Source organism: Staurois parvus, unplaced genomic scaffold, assembly GCF_062004578.1.
Source record: "Staurois parvus isolate SC_StPar_1 unplaced genomic scaffold, SC_StPar_1.0 ptg000761l, whole genome shotgun sequence".
NCBI lineage: Eukaryota > Metazoa > Chordata > Amphibia > Anura > Ranidae > Staurois > Staurois parvus.
Window position 1 is genome coordinate 468,414 of NW_028318557.1, and position 21,202 is coordinate 489,615.

At 42.0% G+C, this 21,202-nt stretch overlaps 1 protein-coding gene and 1 pseudogene across 1 annotated transcript in view; both read right to left on the reverse strand.

The window, feature by feature from the left end:
- Window positions 1-213: 213 nt before the first annotated feature.
- SPRYD7 (SPRY domain containing 7) overlaps window positions 214-21,202 on the reverse strand; it is a 35,878-nt gene continuing 14,889 nt past the window's right edge. The window contains exons 3-5 of the mRNA XM_089654383.1: window positions 20,325-20,491; window positions 14,320-14,422; window positions 214-9,755 (exon numbers count right to left, since the gene is read on the reverse strand). Of these exons, the coding sequence (XP_089510509.1) occupies window positions 9,658-9,755; window positions 14,320-14,422; window positions 20,325-20,491 (368 nt within the window). The 3' untranslated portion in view covers window positions 214-9,657. The remainder of the gene's footprint in view (window positions 9,756-14,319; window positions 14,423-20,324; window positions 20,492-21,202) is intronic.
- Window positions 15,651-15,795, reverse strand: LOC149444933 (U2 spliceosomal RNA; annotated as a pseudogene).

Genomic DNA, 21,202 nt, shown 5'->3' on the forward strand with positions numbered 1-21,202 from the left:
AAGGGTGTAAAACCTTCTTGAGTTCAAGTGGTTAAAAAAGCAACTTTAGAATAAAAGGTCATGAAACTTGTGCGTTTACATGAGAAGTTATTTCAGAGAGGTGCAGAGCCACTGAAAAACATAGCTGCTGCATAATATCCGTTATCTACAACAAAAACAATATTTTAATTGGATTTTAAAAAGAGGAATGTTACAAAAGTACACAGACAGATGTTCCATTTTGTCAAGATTCAATTTTATTGTTTATAGGACTTTTAGGAGAACTCCAGACAAAACATCATTTCAGTATTATTGATGCAACAAAAGATACATCAGTTTTTTGTTTTTTTAGATACAATGTTTAAAAACCAGTACACACTATGCAATTCAGTCTTCCCAATCCCCAAAATGAGGCAATTAGAAAATTGCACTTACCCTCAAGCATCTGTAAATGTATCAAATTACTGGGGACTTACATCTTGATGGAAGTTCTCCTTTAAAGTGTCTGCTACAGCCTGTGGAATGAATCTGTTCTCCTAAGAATGCAGTCTACTTACCAGAACTATTGCTTTTTGCCTCAAAGTGTAGTTCCGTTTTCTTAAAGGATAGGATCACCTTTTAAAAAAATAAATAAATGCACATCTTTTTGCAGGTAGAAAAAAAATTGTGCATTTATTATTAGTAGCTTACAGAGCATTGCACCCGCAGACAGCAAATAGCGGGTGCAATGCAGGGCTCCTGCAGACTCTCTGTGTAACTGCCTTGCCCATACAAAGTACAATCAAACAGCTTACACTATGACAGGAAGAATCAATGAACTACTTAGAACGCTCACCAGTGCCCTGGTAGTTCATTGAGACCTACAAGCAGTCAGCTGCAAAGGCTAACGGCAGATGTAGTTCTCCCATTCACAGAACTCTGTGAATGAATGACATGGCCGGGTGGGCGGAGCTGTGTTTTTTAAAGTTGTGACTAAAGGTGGGAGAAGATCCCTGGGGGGGGTTTGAATCGTGGCTGAGAGCTATAGAAGCAGGAACATGTTACACCCTAAAAACATGTACCCAAAGGTGTACTTATCCTTTAAGCTGGGTTTACACTAGTAGAATTTTGTTTGACATTTATCCCTGTAAGAATGTTCATTAGTTGTTTTAACCATTAGTGGGTTAAATCGACGTTCACTTTTAACTGTGGTGACAAAAAAATTCAAAGCAGCAGGATGGAAAATTTTTGTTGAACGTATGACTTTCTAAATGTGTATGTGGTTTTTTGGTCAGTAAAGTCCATTAATTCCAAAATCTATTGTTAAAAGCAAACAAAAATCTTGAACTACTTTCTAACAACATTCAAATGTACTGAGAATTTCCATATCAATTTTTGTTTTAAATTCTACTAGTGTTTATCCAGCTCTAGGAATATGAGGGTTATGATGAGGAGGAAACAAAGTCTTGTTGCCTATAGCAACCTGAATCCTTTTTACATGCTCAACCCTGGGCTGCAGAAATGACAGTGTGAAGTCACTTGGCTGTTATGGACAACAAGAAATGTTCATTTTTGGACACTTTATACATAAGCCCCATAGAGACTAAACACTGAGCCATCCTAAAAAATGACTGCTGCAGGTGACTGGTATAATAATGCTAGCATTCCAATCATTGCAACTTAAAGTGTTACTATGCCCAGGACCCTGCATTAACCATATCTGGTCTTCCACAGTACACAGAAATGCAATTATTTTAGTAAATATAAACTGCTAAATACCTTTACTTAGCAGTAGTATATAGCAGCTTTGTGACTTCTATCAGTGTCCAGTCGAGCACTGGTTATAGCTTGTAGGAGGAGTTTCCATTTTCCTTTGACTGCCCTATGAGATTGCATGACCCCTGACCCTTTGTCTGAGCACGTGCAGAGTGTCTCCTAAGGCTCTGTACTATCAGCAGATAGAATGGGGACAGTGGAAGAAGGAGAGGATCAGAGAAGACATGATCAAACAGCCTTTTTACATAATGCAGTTGATTAATCCCTTAGGTTCCACAGTGAGTATAACAAGCATGATTTACTGCATATATAGACTGATTTTATTATTTTGAATTTTGTAACATTTTAAGACATCTTTAAATGCTTTTTTTTTTTTTTGAAAACGGAATATAAATTCAAAACGAAAATAACAAGCAGAAAATTCGCACACACCATCTATTAATTCTTTGGTAACTTTAAGTAAACCAAAAAGGACAGAACATATATTTAAATCATATATTAGGTCACAGTGCAATTGATCACAACATCAGAAATGTGCAAGCAAACAATACAACTTATAAAAAGATAAATACAGTTGAAGAATCTTAACTGAAATTTGAATTTAAAGGAATGGTCAATCCACCCAATTATTTGCACTGCCTAACCATAAGGATTTCTGCTTCTATCTAGCAGATCTATTTATACAACCAAAAATCATATCAAATTGCTGGATCTCCCAGTACTCCTAGGATGTAGTGTACACATAATGTGTTTTTATTCATAACAAAATAACTTTTTACTTTAAAATTCAAAAGTACATTTTAGAGTCTGACATTTGCCAACTTTAAATGTGTATTTCGGAGGCACCTGTAAATGGTCGGACACAATTACAATATTTTAGACAGTATTCAGGTTGCTCCATTGGACCCTGTTCACCCTGTGCATTGTCAGTACGGGTAAATACATAAAAAGGGATGGGGAGATATGTGCACCATTGGGGTGCATTCACACCTGCAAATGCACCAGATGCTGTTGACATGCAAGTATCCCAGCAATTAACTGCAGGAGACAGTTCAATTGAATCATTGGCAAGCTGCTAGTTCCACAGCTAATCCCAGCTGCTTGCATATAGTCACTCATGCAGGCTGCCTGCATCCAGGATTGATCACTCACATGTGATTGCTGCAAGAATGAATACAGTCAAGTGTCCACGATAAGCATTGAAAGACAGCAACCTCCCTTTGCTTTCAATGGGGCTGGTGTGAATGCACCCTTACACATTTCCATCCAGTGCGATTTTTTTTTTTTTTTAATTTTACAAGCAGCATTGTGACCAAATCACATCGAATATAAATGACTGAAAAACTTGTGTAAATAATACATGCCTTTTATATACAACCATTAACCAGCCCTCACAGTACAGTAATTGTTTTGTTCTTGAAGAAGACAGGCCAGTGGGGATCCACTGTAAACATTTTTCCATATTTGAGAAAATGGCACATTTAGACTACATATTAATATTCAAAATCTCCCCACCCCATTAAAAGTCCAAGTTGGGGATGTACCAAGCCATGGCCCTTCTCTGCAGCACAATAGCAGAGAACAGGTTGCTATACGGAAGCTGGAAAAACTAAACCAAACAATAGCAAGACTATGCAATTACTAATTGAAAGCACATTTAAATGTGTTTACATCATTTTTTTAAGAAGCTCCAACTGTGCTTTAATTTCTTTTATATAACCACATGTGCATTCCATTTCACTTGATAGGGATATTGAGATCACCTCCACAGAGTTCTTCCACATTTCAGCAATTAACAGGAAGGACTCTTTTGCTCTGTCCAAATGACAGAATAAGGCTACGTTCACACTAGCGCTGTGTGCAGGAGGCAGAGAGGTGTTTGGGAAGCGTTTTTACTGCTTCCCAAATGCCTCTGCCAATTCTGCACATTACAGCACATGGTAAACGGGAGCGTTTGCGTCGCGTCAAAACGGACACCTCTGGTCGAGTCAGGAGGCGTTGAAGCCTCCTATTCTAGTCTATGGTGTGACGTGGTTGCGGGGCGTTTGCGGAGCGGTAACACCATTCAAACTGCATTATAGGCATTTGTGGGGCGTTTTTAACGCTCGGCAAACGCCTAGCAACCGCCAATAAACCGTGCAAGCGGCGTTTGCGGAGCGTTAAAAAATGCTCCGCAAATGCCGGACCAACGCTTGCCAAACGCTATAGGGGGGTTGGCAAGCGTTGGTAAAACAGCCAAGTGTGAACGAGCCCTAAGCGAATAGTTTGCCAAGCTGATCTCATTTAAAGTGATGGCAGCTGCCGCAGCCTCCTGTCGTATGTATTGAGGGATTTCCCAGCTGTGAATTAGGCATGCAAGTGTGGACACGCAGATCTGGACTGTCATTTTGGCACAGTAAGAAGGCCCTTCCTGATGGGTGCCAGAAAATGGCACAAGCAAATAATGTTGCAAGTGTGAACAGCAAGGTGTTCTCTCCGGTGTTTAGGTAACTACTGTGGAGAAATAAATCGATGTATGCATGTTAGAATACACATATGCTAACCTGCCTAAATATCTCTTCCATTCATAAATCCCAGCAATCAGAAATGTACCAATTGTGTAATCATCTGGGGATTACACAATATAGAATTTACCTATATAAAACACGGGTATTACAATATGCCTGGTATAAGAATGCCATGCTTCTCCCCAAGCCACCCAAAAGGCATCCAGAATCTACTTCAATAAGTAACAAGCAGAAGACCACTCTGGAATCACCAAAGTAATTGTCAACATGTGAATAAATACACAAGAGTGTATCTAATACTAATGTAATAACAAGGACATATATGTATCTAAATCAGCTGGCTCCGGACTTCAGCACTTGGCTGAGCCTGGTGCTCCAGTGAGCACTGGAGGGGCAGAGTAGAGGGTGGTGATTGAAAAGAGAGCAATGACTATCAAAGCTGACCAAAAACTGAGCAATCAGCAATCAAGAGCTGGTGGGGGAAAACTGCAGCATCAGACAATCCTGCAGCATGGAGGGGAGTATGTGTGTTTGTTTTTTTAAATAATTCCATACTTCACCTTTAAAGAAATAAGTGGGCACTGCACTGTTACTGGCAATCTACATCCTTACTGAAGCTCTCTTAATTAAAGGCATTTTAATTTTAAGCATTAGAGGTTGACCTTTGTTTGAGAGCTCCACACATTTTCTGATATTTGTCCTTTTCTATTTACACACATTAAGTGTTCTCCACCATGTCTTTGTCCATATACATTTTCTTCTGTTTCATCATTTTCAGCAACAAAAAAATAAAGTAATAAGAGGAAATGCTAGTTTGGAACAATGGTGCATATAGTGTTATCCAACATACAGTTCATTAAAAAAAAAAAAAAAAAATAAAAAAAGGTATAATTTCCCAAACAGTCCAGTTTTCATCTCATACCCTGTAACTATAGAAGGGCAGGATGTAAAGCTCGCCACACATAGTGGGTGCCAGTTCGACATGGAAAATACTAGCAGCCTGAGTAGGTCATCCCAATATGGCAGATGGTTAACTTTACTCTTTTTGCTTGCTTATGGCAAGAACAGAGTGAGCACGGCTGCGCCAGTTCCGCTGTCAAAGTGTGAGCATGCAGACTCTTTCTAGCAGAATACACCTACCTGCTCACCATCTTCTCCAGTATGTAAACTCCGCTTACATCAGTGGCACAGTCCCTGTGCTGGGCTGACCGATTCATGCCCATGTGCAGCAGTGACATCATCCTGCGCTGGCCAAACAACAAGCACCCAGCAGAAGATGTCAGTACCAGTGGGGGATGGGGACCATTAAAAAAAGTCAAGCTTAGCTCCACTTGCTCCTTAGGATTTACCCTCCCCCCTTCATGACCAGGCCATTTTTTTCTATTACGGCGCTGCGTTACTGTAATGGACAATTGTGAGGTCATGCAACGCTGCACCAAAATGAAATTTACATGCTTTTGTTTCCCACGAATTGAGCTTTCTTTCAGTGGTATTTGATTGCCTGTGCTTTCTTTATTTTTTGCGCTATAAGCAAGGCCAACAATTTTGAGAAAAAAAAACATTTTGGACTTTTTGCTATTAAACATGTCCACTAAAAACATATTAAAAAAATCAAATTTCGTCATAAATTTAGGCCAAAATGTATTCTGCGACATGTATTGGGATTTTTGTTTGCAAAGACATGTCAATTTGTTGGTTTAAGTGAACGTTATAGCGTTTACAAATGGCGGTATAGATAATGGGATTTTTTCTACTAGTAATGACAGTGATCACAGACTTTTAGCGGGACTGCAGTGGACATTCTGACACGGGGGAACTAACTTGGTGTTACTGACAGCTCCAGTGACACCAATACAGTGATCAGTGCTAAAACAAAAAGCACTGACACTGTACTAATGGCACTGGGCAGGAAGGGGTTAACATGAGGGCACTCAAAGGGTTACCCGTGTGCTGGGAGTGTTTTACTAGGGGGCTGTGTCAGTGTTCTTCACTGTAAGCACACTGCTTTGGATGGCTGTGCTGTGCACAGCCATCCAAAGCAGAGTGCCAGAGCTGACACTGTACTAAAAGCACTGATACTCCAAAAGCACTGACACTGTACTAATGGCACTGGGCAGGAAGGGGTTAATGTGAGGGGCGATCAAAGCTGTGCGTGTTTTACTAAGGAGCGGGGTGTTCTTCACTGTAAGTACACTGATAGGGATGGCTATACTGTGCACAGCCATCCCAAGCAGTGTGCTCAAGCTGACAGGGAGGAAGATAGTTTGTAAACAAAACAATCTTCCTCCCCGTCGGAGATGCTCGGTAATTACTGGGCGCCAGTGGGTAATTACCGGCCGAGGCCTGATGATTGACATCTACAGCCGCAAATGGCGGCGCCGGTAGGGCTTGCGCGCGCTCCCTACCCATAAATGCAAAATAATGTATATATATATGTGATTTTACGCACAGGTACCGCCCTGTAGCAGTATATCTGCAATAGGGAGGTCCTTAATCTACATGTACTATTTTACTTGCCTTCCTATGCCCAGTTATTCCAGCTTCCTGTGGTACATGTCTGCTCACTCAGTATCACTACACTGATCCTTTGTTGTCCAATGGCAGGTGACACAGAAGTTGCAAAACTGAACCAGTAAGGCCACATACACACAGGCAATTTAGCCCCTCTGCAGCAAATCCTGGCATTTTCAACCACACAGGAGACACCAGTGCAGCATTCAGCCCTGCTGCCAGCAGCCTGTCAAAGTCTACAACAGACTTAAATAACAGCAGCTGGACATGTTATAGTCGTGTGTGTTCAGGGACATAGATCCACAAATGCAGAATTCTTGCATTTGGGACTGTATGTATTCTGGGACATAAGCCCAAAATGCAAGTACCATTCAGTACAGCCTCCAGCCGCCATGTATTTCAGCCTTTTAGATTTTGACAGGCTGCTGGCAGGAGGGGATGGACACAGCACCTAAACCTCATGGGTGCCCAAAAACACTGTGATGTGACACACATGGTCAAACCAACAGTGTGCATGTGGCCTTGACAGAGCATCTACTCAATAGCTAGTCAGTGTGACACAGGTGTAATTAAGTACCAAATCATGCAGGAATGAAATGACAATGACACCTGGGAATTTTCTTTCAAGTCATGTGGAAAAGTGTCATTCAACATGCAGTAGGTGGAACTGCTGGAAAGGACCACCATAACACACTAGGAAGATGTGAGGACTGGCAAACATCCAAGTTATGTAGGGCACCAGATTGAAAATTAGCCTCTTAACCACTCTGGCCATGTTTTGGGAGGATTTTCTCCTTAAATCCCTTGAGATATTAACTCATCTAGAAACAACATGACCACCATGAATTCTGGCTTGTCATGGAGGATTGGAGCACAAAGAACACAGTGACCGGTAAGAAGACACAAAAATATCAATGACACTGTCCTGAACTAGCAAAAGCCATGAACTTCTTTCCAGTGCTGCTAGGTTTACAGGCTTGTTTAGACAGACATTTTATAAACTGTTGTTCTTTGACAAACTATATGAAGAAGAAAGTTATCAGAGCTGTGTGAATCCCAGTGTGCCTCATGTGACCATTTTTTTTTTTTTTTTGTGAAACCTAAACAAAATGCAATGGACAAAGTGATAACTGGCCTATTTGTGCACGGTAATGTTGTAAACTGAACAGTACAGTACAAAACGGAATGGGAATCCATGCAGGCACACTGTGGCATGTTACAGACAAAACATTTAACTAGTTACTCCACTTCGTGCTCTCATCAGCATAAAAATTCATAAGGCACTCTGGGACTGAAGTATTAGAGAGTAGGAAACACAGTCAGTAGAAGTTTGTGTTACACAAAGGACAAGACCCAGCTACACTAAACACATCACACTCCAATAAAACTAAACACGTCATTATGAAAAATAAACCTATGTGTTCAAATGTGTGCAAAATATGTCGCTATCACTGAGAAAAAAAGACTGCAGGTAATACTGGGTCAGTGTGAATATTTTAAAGAAGTTCTCTAGGAAAGAGTCATTTTTTTTTGGAGGGGGCTCATATGATTTGTAGTACAGCTTGGTGATCAAAGCCAAGGGCTGTCAGAATACTGACCACAATTCTGAAATAAAAAGCACTGATAGACTTGTAGTCTAGCTGCTGCCACATATCTGTGCAGAACTGAACAGTTCTCTACAAAAGCAAACCTATACCAACCAGTTTATTTCAGTACTGCTCATCACTCAATACATTTCATTTCAGATAAGTGCTCAGGCTCCAAAGAGCCCCCGTCCTTGTCTCAACAGAAGAAAGCTGTAACTTTCTGAGCTCCTCTGTTCCTGCTCTAAGTGGAGAACATCTTTAAAAGTAAAACAGTCAGCCTTTTTAAACTGTTTAAAATAAATATCCTAAATGCAGGCACCACAAGTTGCTTGCTAATTTCTCAAAAAACCCTTCGCTGTGTGCTTCCCTCACACTAGGTTCACTTTACTACTTGAAGCAATTGTCACCAAACTGAAAGTCCCAATTATGGCCGTTCCTATAAATATTTACCTCTCTTGCAGCTGAAGCTGCTCCACGGATGCAAAACTGCCAGCTGAAGCTTCTTCAGAACAGATACTTCAAGGAATGTCAGTCTCCTGTTGTCCCCACTTTATCTCCAGCCAACCCCTACATTATTACAGGACACAACAGTGATGAGAGGTTGGTAGGAAGAACAACAGAGGATGGTAGGGGACCAGGAGATATACACTCCTGAAAATGTGTCTCTAAAGAAACTTCTGAAACTTTCTTCTTTACAGAGACAGCTTGTATTGGGGCCTTCAGTTTGGTGACAGACAGACCCTTTAAGCCTCGATTGTTTTACTTCTGGGCTAAGCATTAATAACTGTCACTTTCTTTGTCCAATAAGGGTTCCCTTACTAGCCACAGAATAGATTCATAAGGTTACCTTTATTGAAGAGAACCGTAATGTGCAGGACTTTGTCCAGAAGTCAGGCAAATTAGACCCCAGTAACAAGTGAAACTAGTTTATGAGAAGCATTCAGAGGAGGAATTTCTGCCTAATAAAGTGTCGTCAAGCACCACATGGTGTCCGATTTTATGCAGAAGTTTTATTTTTACAAGTTTAAAATGGCCAACAAGTTCACGTTAAATCACTGGCTAAAATATCCTATTTACAATTAGCAACACTAACAATTTGCCAAAATCTACCATATATATCACAAAAATATCAGATAAGATCTACACGGCTTTGTGAGCAGTGGCATTTGCAGCTAGGCAATACTTTGTAAAATACTTACACACACAAGATCTGAAAGGCCTGCACCCACTGAGATCAAAATACAAAGCACATGTTCTCTATGCATCGTGCAACTTAAATAGTAATCAACAGCTTTGGGAAAAGTGTAGAGATCCAGTTCTTAGAAAATCTGCTGCTCAAATAAGATCTTCTCAAATCCAGGTGGAGGAGTGTGGTAAAACTCACTGAACTGGCAGTCCAGGATTGCACTGTCGTCCACTGCAAGAAGAACAAGGACACAACGGGTTAATCTACTATGCCACATCTGCTGTATGCATCAATCTATCTATGTATGTCATGACTTGTATCATCTCCCTCCTTTTTTTCTCATAGGGGCTTATCTAAAATGTATGAGTTTATTTGAAAAAGTAATTTCAAATTATTACTCAGTGTTAATTAATCTGGGTCACCATGTATTATTTTACTGAAGTCTGCAGATTTAAAAGTATAGCAAATTACCTTTGAAACTGCATTAACATATAAAATGTTGTATGGAATTTTAGACTTCGGGTTTACAAATGGAAGTAAACATCAGGTGGAAAATAAAGATCTTTATGTGATCCAATTGTTCCTTCACAAATGTTTAGATATTAAAAGTACCAATTTATACCAAGCCAGCAAGTTCCAGTGTGTTAACACATATTATATTAGAACAGCCCAATCATTTGAAAGGGTTGCCAACACACCACAATAGATTTGAAGACAGACATGCACCTTTTTTTTTTCTCTTAGCAGTGCAATGAACAATACATGTCGATGCATTACCATGTCTTGTGGTCCATTGTGCATTCCATTAGTTTGTTAAGGTTCCACTGATCCATCAGATCAAGCCACCTTCTTCTATTGTTTCGTGGTCAAGTTCTGATGTTTACGTGCCCGTTGTAGGCAATTTTAGAAGTGTAGTTATTTATGGTCCTTTAAAATGACCAACAGAGGTGCTCAAGGGCTGGGCCATGCTTATAAGATGTTGTATATTGGCAATGATAACCAACACAGCTTTAAAGGTGGATCCAGCAAAAAGGCCCTTGTTTTCTGTGAAGAAGATCCTGTCATTTATTTCCTATTAACTTCCTGCCCTTCTAGCTGCTGCTTTACCAGCTTGGAATCACAGGGATATCATACTGCTGCAGAGATGACAGGGGAGTTCGCTGCTGTCCGGTCACCGCTCACAAAGCCTCCCCAATCTTCCACGCTGTTTGTTTTCCTGCCATTTGGTTTGCCAAAGTGCAGCGTGTCCTGTACCTAGGAGCACAATGTTTACAGCTCCCTGAAAGACAACAGAATAAGCTTCCATTTACATGGGCATTTTGCCCTGGTGTGAATCCCAGCAGCAGGAATCTACTGTTTCCTGCTGCTGGGTTTAAAAGCTGCAAGTGGATAGCTGTGGAGAGCTATCTACTCGCAGCTATCAAACCCAGCAGTAAGAATCAGTGGATTCCTGCCACCAGGATTTGCACTTTGACAAAACACCCAGGCAAATGAAAGCCAACAGAACTAGGATACAGCTTGCTGCAGTGAACACAGACAAGTTGAGCAGCGTTAAATGTCAGATAAAGAGAATGAGAAGAGTGTCAAAACAAGAAGGCATAAGCAGTTTCAGATGGGACGAGAACAAGGTAAGTGTCAGGTGGGGGTGGCAGGAGAAGGTGGATGGTGTTGGCAGGGTGCTCTGGAAGGCACGCAGGGCACCCTGTCAATTCCACCCACAGACTGCTGCTGATGGTATCTAAACTGAACCACTTGTGATGACATCATAGGGGCAGGAATTTACCATAAAGGAGATCTGTAAGATTTTATCTGTTCTAAATTACCGTATTTTTTGCTCCATAAGACGCACTTTTTTCCCCCCAAAAAAGGGGGGAAAATGTCAGTGCGTCTTATGGAGCGAATATAAAGCGGCCGGTCCGGTATTTCTGCCGCCGCCATGTCAGAATACCGGGCCGGCCGCTCAGCTGTTCTCTCCTGCAGGGCCTTACCTGTTCCTCGCTCCAGCGCTGTACAGTCTTCCCGCGCTGGCTTCTGTGACAGCCGGGTGCCCACTGCGCACGCGCTTCGCTTTGTGAATGGTCCGGTGTCTTCTGGGACACATGACAGGTCCCAGAAGGCGCCGAGCCATTCACAAAGCGCAGCGCTTCTCGCACATGCGCAGTGGGCACCCAGCTGTCACAGAAGCCGGCGCAGGAAGAAGAGAGAAAGACAACTCCGCGGAAGTGGGAGCGGGTACCTGTCAAATTCAGGTACCCGCTCCCCCTCCCTCCCCAAAGGTCAGCAGTCTCTGGTCATCCCCTGCACTGTCTGCAGTCTCTGGTCATTCCCTGCACTGTCTGCAGTCTCTGGTCATCCCCTGCACTGTCTGCAGTCTCTGGTCATCCCCTGCACTGTCTGCAGTCTCTGGTCATCCCCTGCACTGTCTGCAGTCTCTGGTCATCCCCTGCACTGTCTGCAGTCTCTGGTCATCCCCTGCACTGTCTGCAGTCTCTGGTCATTCCCTGCACTGTCTGCAGTCTCTGGTCATCTGTACTGTGTCCCTGGTATTTTCCCTGTACTGTGTCCGCAGTCTCTGGTCATCTCCTGTACCGTGTCCGCAGTCTCTGGTCATCTCCTGTACCGTGTCCGCAGTCTCTGGTCATCTCCTGTACTGTGTCCGCAGTCTCTGGTCATCTCCTGTACTGTGTCCGCAGTCTCTGGTCATCTCCTGTACTGTGTCCGCAGTCTCTGGTCATCTCCTGTACTGTGTCCGCAGTCTCTGGTCATCTCCTGTACTATGTCTGCAGTCCATTGGTTCAGAATTTTTTTTTCCTGTTTTTTGCCTCTAAAACCTAGGTGCGTCTTATGGTCAGGTGCGTCTTATGGAGCGAAAAATACAGTATTGGAAAAATTTCAGCTTTTTTTTTCCAGGTAAAAGGGATCTATTTATAAAACATTTGTTAAATGATTGTCAGAGCATTCCTCGAGGCTGCACAAAATTTCCCTGTAATTTCGCCAATACTATTTCCCATGATCATCAGCCACATAAGTGACCAAAAAGCAGTACATTTTCTGATTTATTTCAGAAAATTATATCACATTTTGCCCACTAGATGGAGTAACAAGCTGACAGTCATAGAAAAATAATATTAGAGAAAATATGGGCAAAATGTGTGCACCTGCAGGGACACTTGTGACATACATTCAAGAAATGTTTTATAAATTGACCCCTTAAGTATGGAAATATGATACAGAAACTGGTAATTCAGTGTGTTACACAAACCACTGGATACAAATGGAGAAACAGAAAAAGGGCGCACCGACCTAGTGCATTATCGTTTAAAACAATTTATTGAACAAAATAGGTATCATACTCACAATGGACATATTAACACAGGCATGTCAAACTGAACAAGATGTATGATCCAAACAACATCTGAGTCCATACGATGGAACCCTGGATGACCAACTGTCTAACGCGTTTCGAGGACACAACCTCTTCCTCAGAGCCAAGGCCAAGCAAGCAGTGCATATTCCAGAAAATTCCAGAACATTCCTATTGGGTCTACTGAGTCCTTTCCTAGCGCAGGAGTAAAGTGTTTGTTGTGTTACACAAACCACCCTTCTTCCATATCTACCATATTTTTCAGAATGTGGACATATCAGCAAGACAATGATCCCAAACACAAACCAAGGAAACTCTTAATTGGTTTCAAAGAAAGGAAATAAAGCTTCTAGAATGGTCCAGCCAATCACCTGACTTGAATCCAACAGAATATCTATGAAAAGAACTAAACATCAGAGTTCATAGAAGAGGCCCACAGAACCTTCAAGATTTGAAGACTGTTTGTGTGGAAGAATCAGCCACAATCACACCTGAGCAATGCATGCAACTAATTTCTCCATACAGCAGGCACCTTGAAGCTGTCATTACCAACAAAGGATTTTGGACACAGTGTGTTCAGTACTTTTTCCCTGTGTAATTCCATTTTATTACACAACTTAATTTCTGAACTTGTTTGTTTTGCTTCTATGTATGTATGGATTGCAAGGGTTGTTACCGACATGTGGTGAAACTTTCATGTCAATAGCACCTTTAGAAATCTATTCACTGAGAAAAATGGTGATGTATTTAATACTTATTTTACCCGCTGCATATATCTAGATTTGGAGCATTGACATATAAGGCAGAGAATAATAAAGCGGCCTGTGAATCCTAAATACCAAATGAACAGGTGGATAAGGGGGACAGGGGTGAAGCGTTTGCGTTCAGAGGCGGCTAAGCACTGCCTTTGGAAGTGGCTGCACTCTGTGCTATGGCCACATGCAAACTAGCCAATAATGTACAGCCACAAACTCCAAAGAAATGCCTTCCCTGGACACACACGGTCTGTATCCAGGGTTGCTCAGAGACTCTAATCACATATAACCACTTACAAGAGTGGCTACAGGTGAACAGCAGCAACGCAGCCACGGATACGTATGAAGCAAAAAACTGACAGTCATTACTGTTTGCATATACTGTGTGCATGCAGCATTTAGCTCTGCCAGCAAGAATCCACAGATTCTTGCTAGCAGCCAGCCTTTGCCACCCATGTAAATGAAGCCTAAGTATTTACGCTTGACATCACTCTATTGATGAGAAATTGTCCCCCAAAGTCTGCTTCCACTGACCCATATGTGAGTACTGTGATTACTATGTTCTATAGTGACAAAGACGTCAGCAGGAGGAAACTACTGCGAGCTGCGGAAGACAAAGGACATGGTAAGACATAGGAGTGACAACAGGGATATTAACCTGAAACATAAAACTTACCATATACAACAGGAAAGACTGTGCCTCTTATGCCAGATGCAGGACAATGCATATTCTTTCCATTTAAATACACATTTAGTTCTACATGATCATAAGTAATGCCCTAAAGAAAGAAAATAGGACAACTTATTCAGTGTTTAATGGTGAAATAAAAATGAACAACTACAGAATAGACATATGCAACTATGTTAATTTGTATCAGCCAAATTTTACAATGTAAGAAAAGCACAATTGAAAAAGTATAGCTTTTTTGTCCCAAACAACTCTATTACCACAAAGGACTCAAAGCACAATTTTTTTATCAAAAATTTAAATCCTTTTCCCAACAAAACAAAAACTTAAAAAAAAAAAAAAAAATGCAGATTTTACTGCAATACTAACCTTCAATCCGGAGCGGTCCCCATCAGAGGTTTCCTTTGCCACTAGATGCCACCACACATCCAGTTGATGATGGCCAACATCACTCAACTTAGTTCCTTTGATCCCAGGCTGTCAAAGACGCAACTCCTAGGGATGGAGTCATCACATTTTTTTTCCCCTAGTCCGTGGAGGTGTAAAAAACTAAAACCCTTAAGCGAACAAAAAATGTGCAAGTGCAAAACACCAACACAAAAAAGTGCACTTAGGGGTGTGCTTTTGTCCACCCCCCGAAGGGATAAGACCTCTATCCTGATCATCCAAGGGTGCAAGGCTCCTGACAGGGACAGTGTTTCCAACATGGTCCACTTAGCCAAAAGGCCTGGTGGACCCCTTTCCTTGTGGCTAGCAGAAGCCGACCACCAAGCACTAGGTCAGGGAGCTCTCCCGAAGAGACCCCCCCCCCCAGGGACAGGGTAGGAAGGAACCTAATGGCCACACATCCTCCCCCTAGACTTCAGGGCAGGCCCAAGGACTCACACCCTTCATTCAAGTGAGAAAAAAAAACACACATATAAGTGAAAGGTGAAAAACAGTGAGGAAAAAGAAATAAATAAGTTGACGTGCAATTGTGCATTGGCTAGGCCCTAAGGCCTGTAGCAAAAAAATTGCCCTAGACTTAGCCAAAAGGCCTAGCCCTAAAAGGAGCAGTGCAGATAAAGTGTTTGAAGCAGTTACCAAGTGCACTTTTCACACATGGGATCCCACCCTCATGTGTTACTAAGAGCACCCCTGGGGCAGCCACTCCCAGGGAGCACTGCTCTGTGGACTTTCTGCCTCCCCAGCCCCAGGCCAGACAAGGTAGACCCATTCAAAATCAGGAGGAACTGGGCCCATCTGGTTTTCCCAGGGGAATTACTCCCGGGCCTCAACAGCCTGTGGGTGCCTCGGTTTCTCTTCCAGCTGGTATTAGCCTTCAGAGCCCCCATCATACCAGCAGGGGTACTATAAAGGCGGCCAGCCATCCTCGCCAAAAGGCAAGAATGATGGCTGAGCACCCCAACTGGACAATAAGAATAGATACTACACTTGATCTTAGCCAAATGGCAGAGAAGTGATTATTTTTTTTCTACACTGTCACTTTAGTTTTTTTTTTATATCACTTTCATTGCTGTTGCAAGGAATGTAATCATCCCTTGTGACAGCAATACACACGACAGGTACTCTCTATGGAGCAATTTGGTGACCCCAGCACTTGAAAGCCTTCAAAACACCAAGATCTGTGTTTTTACTCCAAAGACATGCTGGTAGGTTAATTGACTCCTGTCTAAATTGGCTCTAGTATGTGTACGTATGAATGTAAGTTAGGGCCCTTAGATTGTACACCCCTTGAGGGTTAGGGACTGATGTGAATGTACAATATATATGAAAAGAGCTCCGTAAATTGACGGCACTATATACAGTCAGGTCCATAAATATTGGGACATCGACACAATTCTAACATTTTTGGCTCTATACACCACCACACTGGATTTGAAATGAAACGAACAAGATGTGCTTTAACTGCAGACTGTCAGCTTTAATTTGAGGGTATTTACATCCAAATCAGGTGAACAGTGTAGGAATTACAACAGTTTGCATATGTGCCTCCCACTTGTTAAGGGACCAAAAGTAATGGGACAATTGGCTTCTCAGCTGTTCCATGGCCAGGTGTGTGTTATTCCCTCATTATTCCAATTACAATGAGCAGATAAAAGGTCCAGAGTTCATTTCAAGTGTGCTATTTGCATTTGGAATCTGTTGCTGTCAACTCTCAAGATGAGATCCAAAGAGCTGTCACTATCAGTGAAGCAAGCCATCATTAGGCTGAAAAAAACCAAAACAAACCCATCAGAGAGATAGCAAAAATATTAGGCGTGGCCAAAACAACTGTTTGGAACATTCTTAAAAAGAAGGAACGCACTGGTGAGCTCAGCAACACCAAAAGACCCGGAAGACCACAGAAAACAACTGTGGTGGATGACCGAAGAATTCTTTCCCTGGTGAAGAAAACACCCTTCACAACAGTTGGCCAGATCAAGAACACTCTCCAGGAGGTAGGTGTATGTGTGTCAAAGTCAACAATCAAGAGAAGACTTCACCAGAGTGAATACAGAGGGTTCACCACAAGATGAAAACCATTGGTGAGCCTCAAAAACAGGAAGGCCAGATTAGAGTTTGCCAAACGATATCTAAAAAAACCTTCACAGTTCTGGAACAACATCCTATGGACAGATGAGACCAAGATCAACTTGTACCAGAGTGATGGGAAGAGAAGAGTATGGAGAAGGAAAGGAACTGTTCATGATCCTAAGCATACCACCTCATCAGGGAAGCATGGTGGTGGTAGTGTCATGGCGTGGGCATGTGTGGCTGCCAATGGAACTGGTTCTCTTGTATTTGATGATGTGACTGCTGACAAAAGCAGCAGGATGAATTTTGAAGTGTTTCGGGCAATATTATCTGCTCATATTCAGCAAAATGCTTCACGACTCATTGGACGCCGCTTCACAGTGTAGATGGACAATGACCCAAAGCATACTGCAAAAGCAACCAAAGAGTTTTTTAAGGGAAAGAAGTGGAATGTTATGCAATGGCCAAGTCAATCACCTGACCTGAATCCGATTGAGCATGCATTTCACTTGCTGAAGACAAAACTGAAGGGAAAATGCCCCAAGAACAAGCAGGAACTGAAGACAGTTGCAGTAGAGACCTGGCAGAGCATGACCAGGGATGAAACCCAGCGTCTGGTGATGTCTATGCGTTCCAGACTTCAGGCTGTAATTGACTGCAAAGGATTTGCAACCAAGTATTAAAAAGTGAAAGTTTGATTTATGATTATTATTCTGTCCCATTACTTTTGGTCCCTTAACAAGTGGGAGGCACATATGCAAACTGTTGTACTTCCTACACCGTTCACCTGATTTGGCTGTAAATACCCTCAAGTTAAAGCTGGCAGTCTGCAGTTAAAGCACACCTTGTTCATTTAATTTCAAATCCATTGTGGTGGTGTATAGAGCCAAAAATGTTAGAATTGTGTCGATGTCCCAATATTTAAGGACCTGACTGTAAGTACCTGAAATAAATAAATAATAATGCTTTCAAATTTTTAAAAATGGTGCAGAAAATTCCTTGTAAACTGGAAGCGAAGGCCCGAAAGTGATCTCAAGAGAGCCAGGAAGCAAGTTGGGGGTAGGGGTTATTTCACTCAGGCATCACTCTGGGATAACCATTGAATGTCCAGCGAAGTATGGATACGTCACTGGTCCGGAAGTGGATATATTTTCCAGGGTTTTATAGATACGAAGAATAAAAATCTGTGTACGTTTTTAGACAGGAAGAGTAATCCAATGGAAGCAGAGCCAGAGCAGCCTCCCACGTTCCTCATCTAATTTGCCTACATACCACTCCCAACCAACTTTTGGGGTAATTTATGCAGTATGCTTCAATTATAAGACATATGCTGTATATAGGATATCAAGCCTCTCTTATGTTTGGCCTGAACTACCTTCTTTATAAAGAGAAAAGGAAGCCAGAGTGAGCCTTGAAAGCCAGGCTTGGGCCTCCAACACACTATATTTTCAAAAACATTGGGACGCCTGCCTTTACATGCACATGAACTTTAATGGCATCCCAGTTTTAGTCCGTAGGGTTCAATACTGAATTGGCCCACCCTTTGCAGTTATAACAGCTTCAATTCTTCTGGGAAGGCTGTCCACAAGGTTTAGGAGTGTGTCTATGGGAATGTTTGACCATTCTTCCAGAAGAGCATTTGTGAGGTCAGGCACTGATGTCAGACAAGAAGGTCTGGCTCGCAGTCTCCACTCTAATTCATCCCAAAGGTGTTCTATCGGGTTGAGGTCTGGACTCTGTACAGGCCAGTCAAGTTCCTCCACCCCAAACTCGCTCATTCATGTCTTTATGGACCTTGCTTTGTGCACTAGTGCGCAGTCATGTTGGAACAGGACACAGTTGGAAGCATGAAATTGACCAAAATGTCTTGGTATGCTGACGCCTTAAGAGTTCCCTTTACTGCAACTAAGTGGCCAAGCCCAACCACTGAAAAACAACCCCACACTATTATCCCCCCCTTCGCTAAACTTTACATTTGGCACAATGCAGTTAGGCAAGTACCGTTCTCCTGGCAACTGCCAAACCCAAACAGGTCCATCGGATTGCCAGACACAGAAGTGTGACTCGTCTCTCCAGAGAACACGTCTCCACTGCTCTAGAGTCCAGTGGTGGCGTGCTTTACACCACTGCATCCTATGCTTTGCATTTCACTTGATGTAAGGCTTGGATGCAGCTGCCCAGCCATGGAAACCCATTCCATGAAGCTCTCTACACACTGTTGTGCTAATCTGAAAGCAACACAAAGTTTGGAGGTCTTTAGCTATTGACGCGGCATACAGTTGGTATCTTCTGCGCACTGTGTGCTTCAGCATGCACTGACCTCGCTCTATCATTTTACATTCCGTTGTTCCCAGTTGCTTCCACTTTGTTATAATTCCACTAACAGTTGACTGTGGAAAATTTGGTAGCAAGGAAATTTCACGGATGCACTTATTGCACAGGTGGCAACCTATCACTGTATCACACTTGAAGGCACTCTGCTCCCGAGAGCGACCCATTCTTTCATAAATGTTTGTAGAAGCAGTCTGCATGCCTAGGTGCTTGACTTTATATACACCTGTGGCCATGGAGTTGACTGGAACACCTGAATCCAATACTTTGGAGGGCTGGCCCAATACTTTTGGCAATATAGTATATGCAACTATTGATAGCATTTGTTTGGACTGCCCCTGATCTGCTTGTAGGGTACACTACTTTAAACATTACTGGCTGTTATAGTTTGTGCATATAACGAATACCATGTGACTACCAGGACTCAAATCCCTTCCAAATATATATTTAACAAGATGTTACCACTGCTGCAAGAATTATACTGGAGAATTGTGTAGAGATGTCCAAAAGCTTGAGGAGCCCAAACTATTGAAGTGGTTCCAAAAGCTGAAGGTTTTTACCTTCATGTATTCTATGCATGAAGGTAAAAAAACCTTTAGTGCGCAGCTCACCCCTAAGCCCCATAATACTTACCTGAGCCTGGTCTCAATCAAACAATGTGCACGATAGCAATGGCTCTCCTGGGTCTCTCCCTCCTCATTGGCTGAGAGACAGCCAGTGAGGAGAGAGCGGGGCCCAAGTCCTGCTGTCTGTATCAATAGATGCAGACAGTGAGGCTCAGGAACGAGCCTCTACAAGTGGGGAAAGGAGCCAGAAGCACCAACAGGGGAACTAGAGAAGAGGAGGGTTAAAGCTGCTTTGTGCAACCCCTATCAGTTTTTTTGCTATCTGTGGCACAATGGGGAGATTCCTTTTACTTCCTGTCCCATAGTCAAAACAGTAAGTGAGAGGAAATCCCTCCAAAGCTGCACACAGGTTTTTTACCTTCATGCATAGGATGCATGAAGGTAAAACTCCTTGGGCCTTTACAACCACTTTAAGACTAGTTAGTAGAAGTAGAATTCTAGGCTAAACTGAAAAATTGAACATTCTGGCAAAGTAGAAGTACAAACACTATAGTACCCAGTGCAAAGGGGTGCACTCACCACTACATCGCCTTCTTGTGGAAGGTTGTTGGCAGGTAACCTATTCTTCTCCTCATTGTTGTGATAAATAGCTCCATCGTTTCTCATCACAAGACTGTGCACATCTCTTCCTAATGGGATTTGATTAAGGTTGGCTTTTTGGGTTGCAACACCAACTCCCCACACACCTGTAATCATTAGGAATTGAAAAACAAATTGTTGATACAAACATGCTTTTTTTTTCCCAACAAAAAAAAAAAAAGGTTTACAAAAACATAATAAAAAAAAATATAAATAAAAAAATTTTCCTGAATAAAAGCAGAATTTGACAATTCAAAGGGCTCTTGCACACAGGTGCCAAAAACACCATGTTCTTAGGAGTTAAGGCATTTTTTTTCTTTACCCGATGTGAATGCAACCCTTTGCTTTTAATTAGCCTATACACACAGATGCATAAATATCAGTAAACCAGTGCCAAAAAAAATAAAAATAAAATACAAAATTCGGCATTATTGGTCAGTATTTTACACAAGTAAATTAGACCTTGCCCTTGAATGGTAGATCATACTGAATATTTGGCATTCTTGGAGCTAGAATAATTTTTACCCATGCACATATAATGTAAATACGTGCATCACTCACTTTTTTAGCGCAGATCTTTATGGCAAGAAGATCGTACATCATTACCATACCCTTAGACAGCTTGTGCAGTACAATCACTTGACAGAGAGAATATATCAGTACAAAAGTTAAAAGACTTGATAACTCAAGTAAAGCTGGTCATACATTGATTGAAATTCAGTCAGTTCACCAGGGACCAGATGAATTTCAACCCATGTATGGGCACCCTGGTTGTACACAAGTTGATCTATCGAATGACTTGCATACAACCAGCCTGT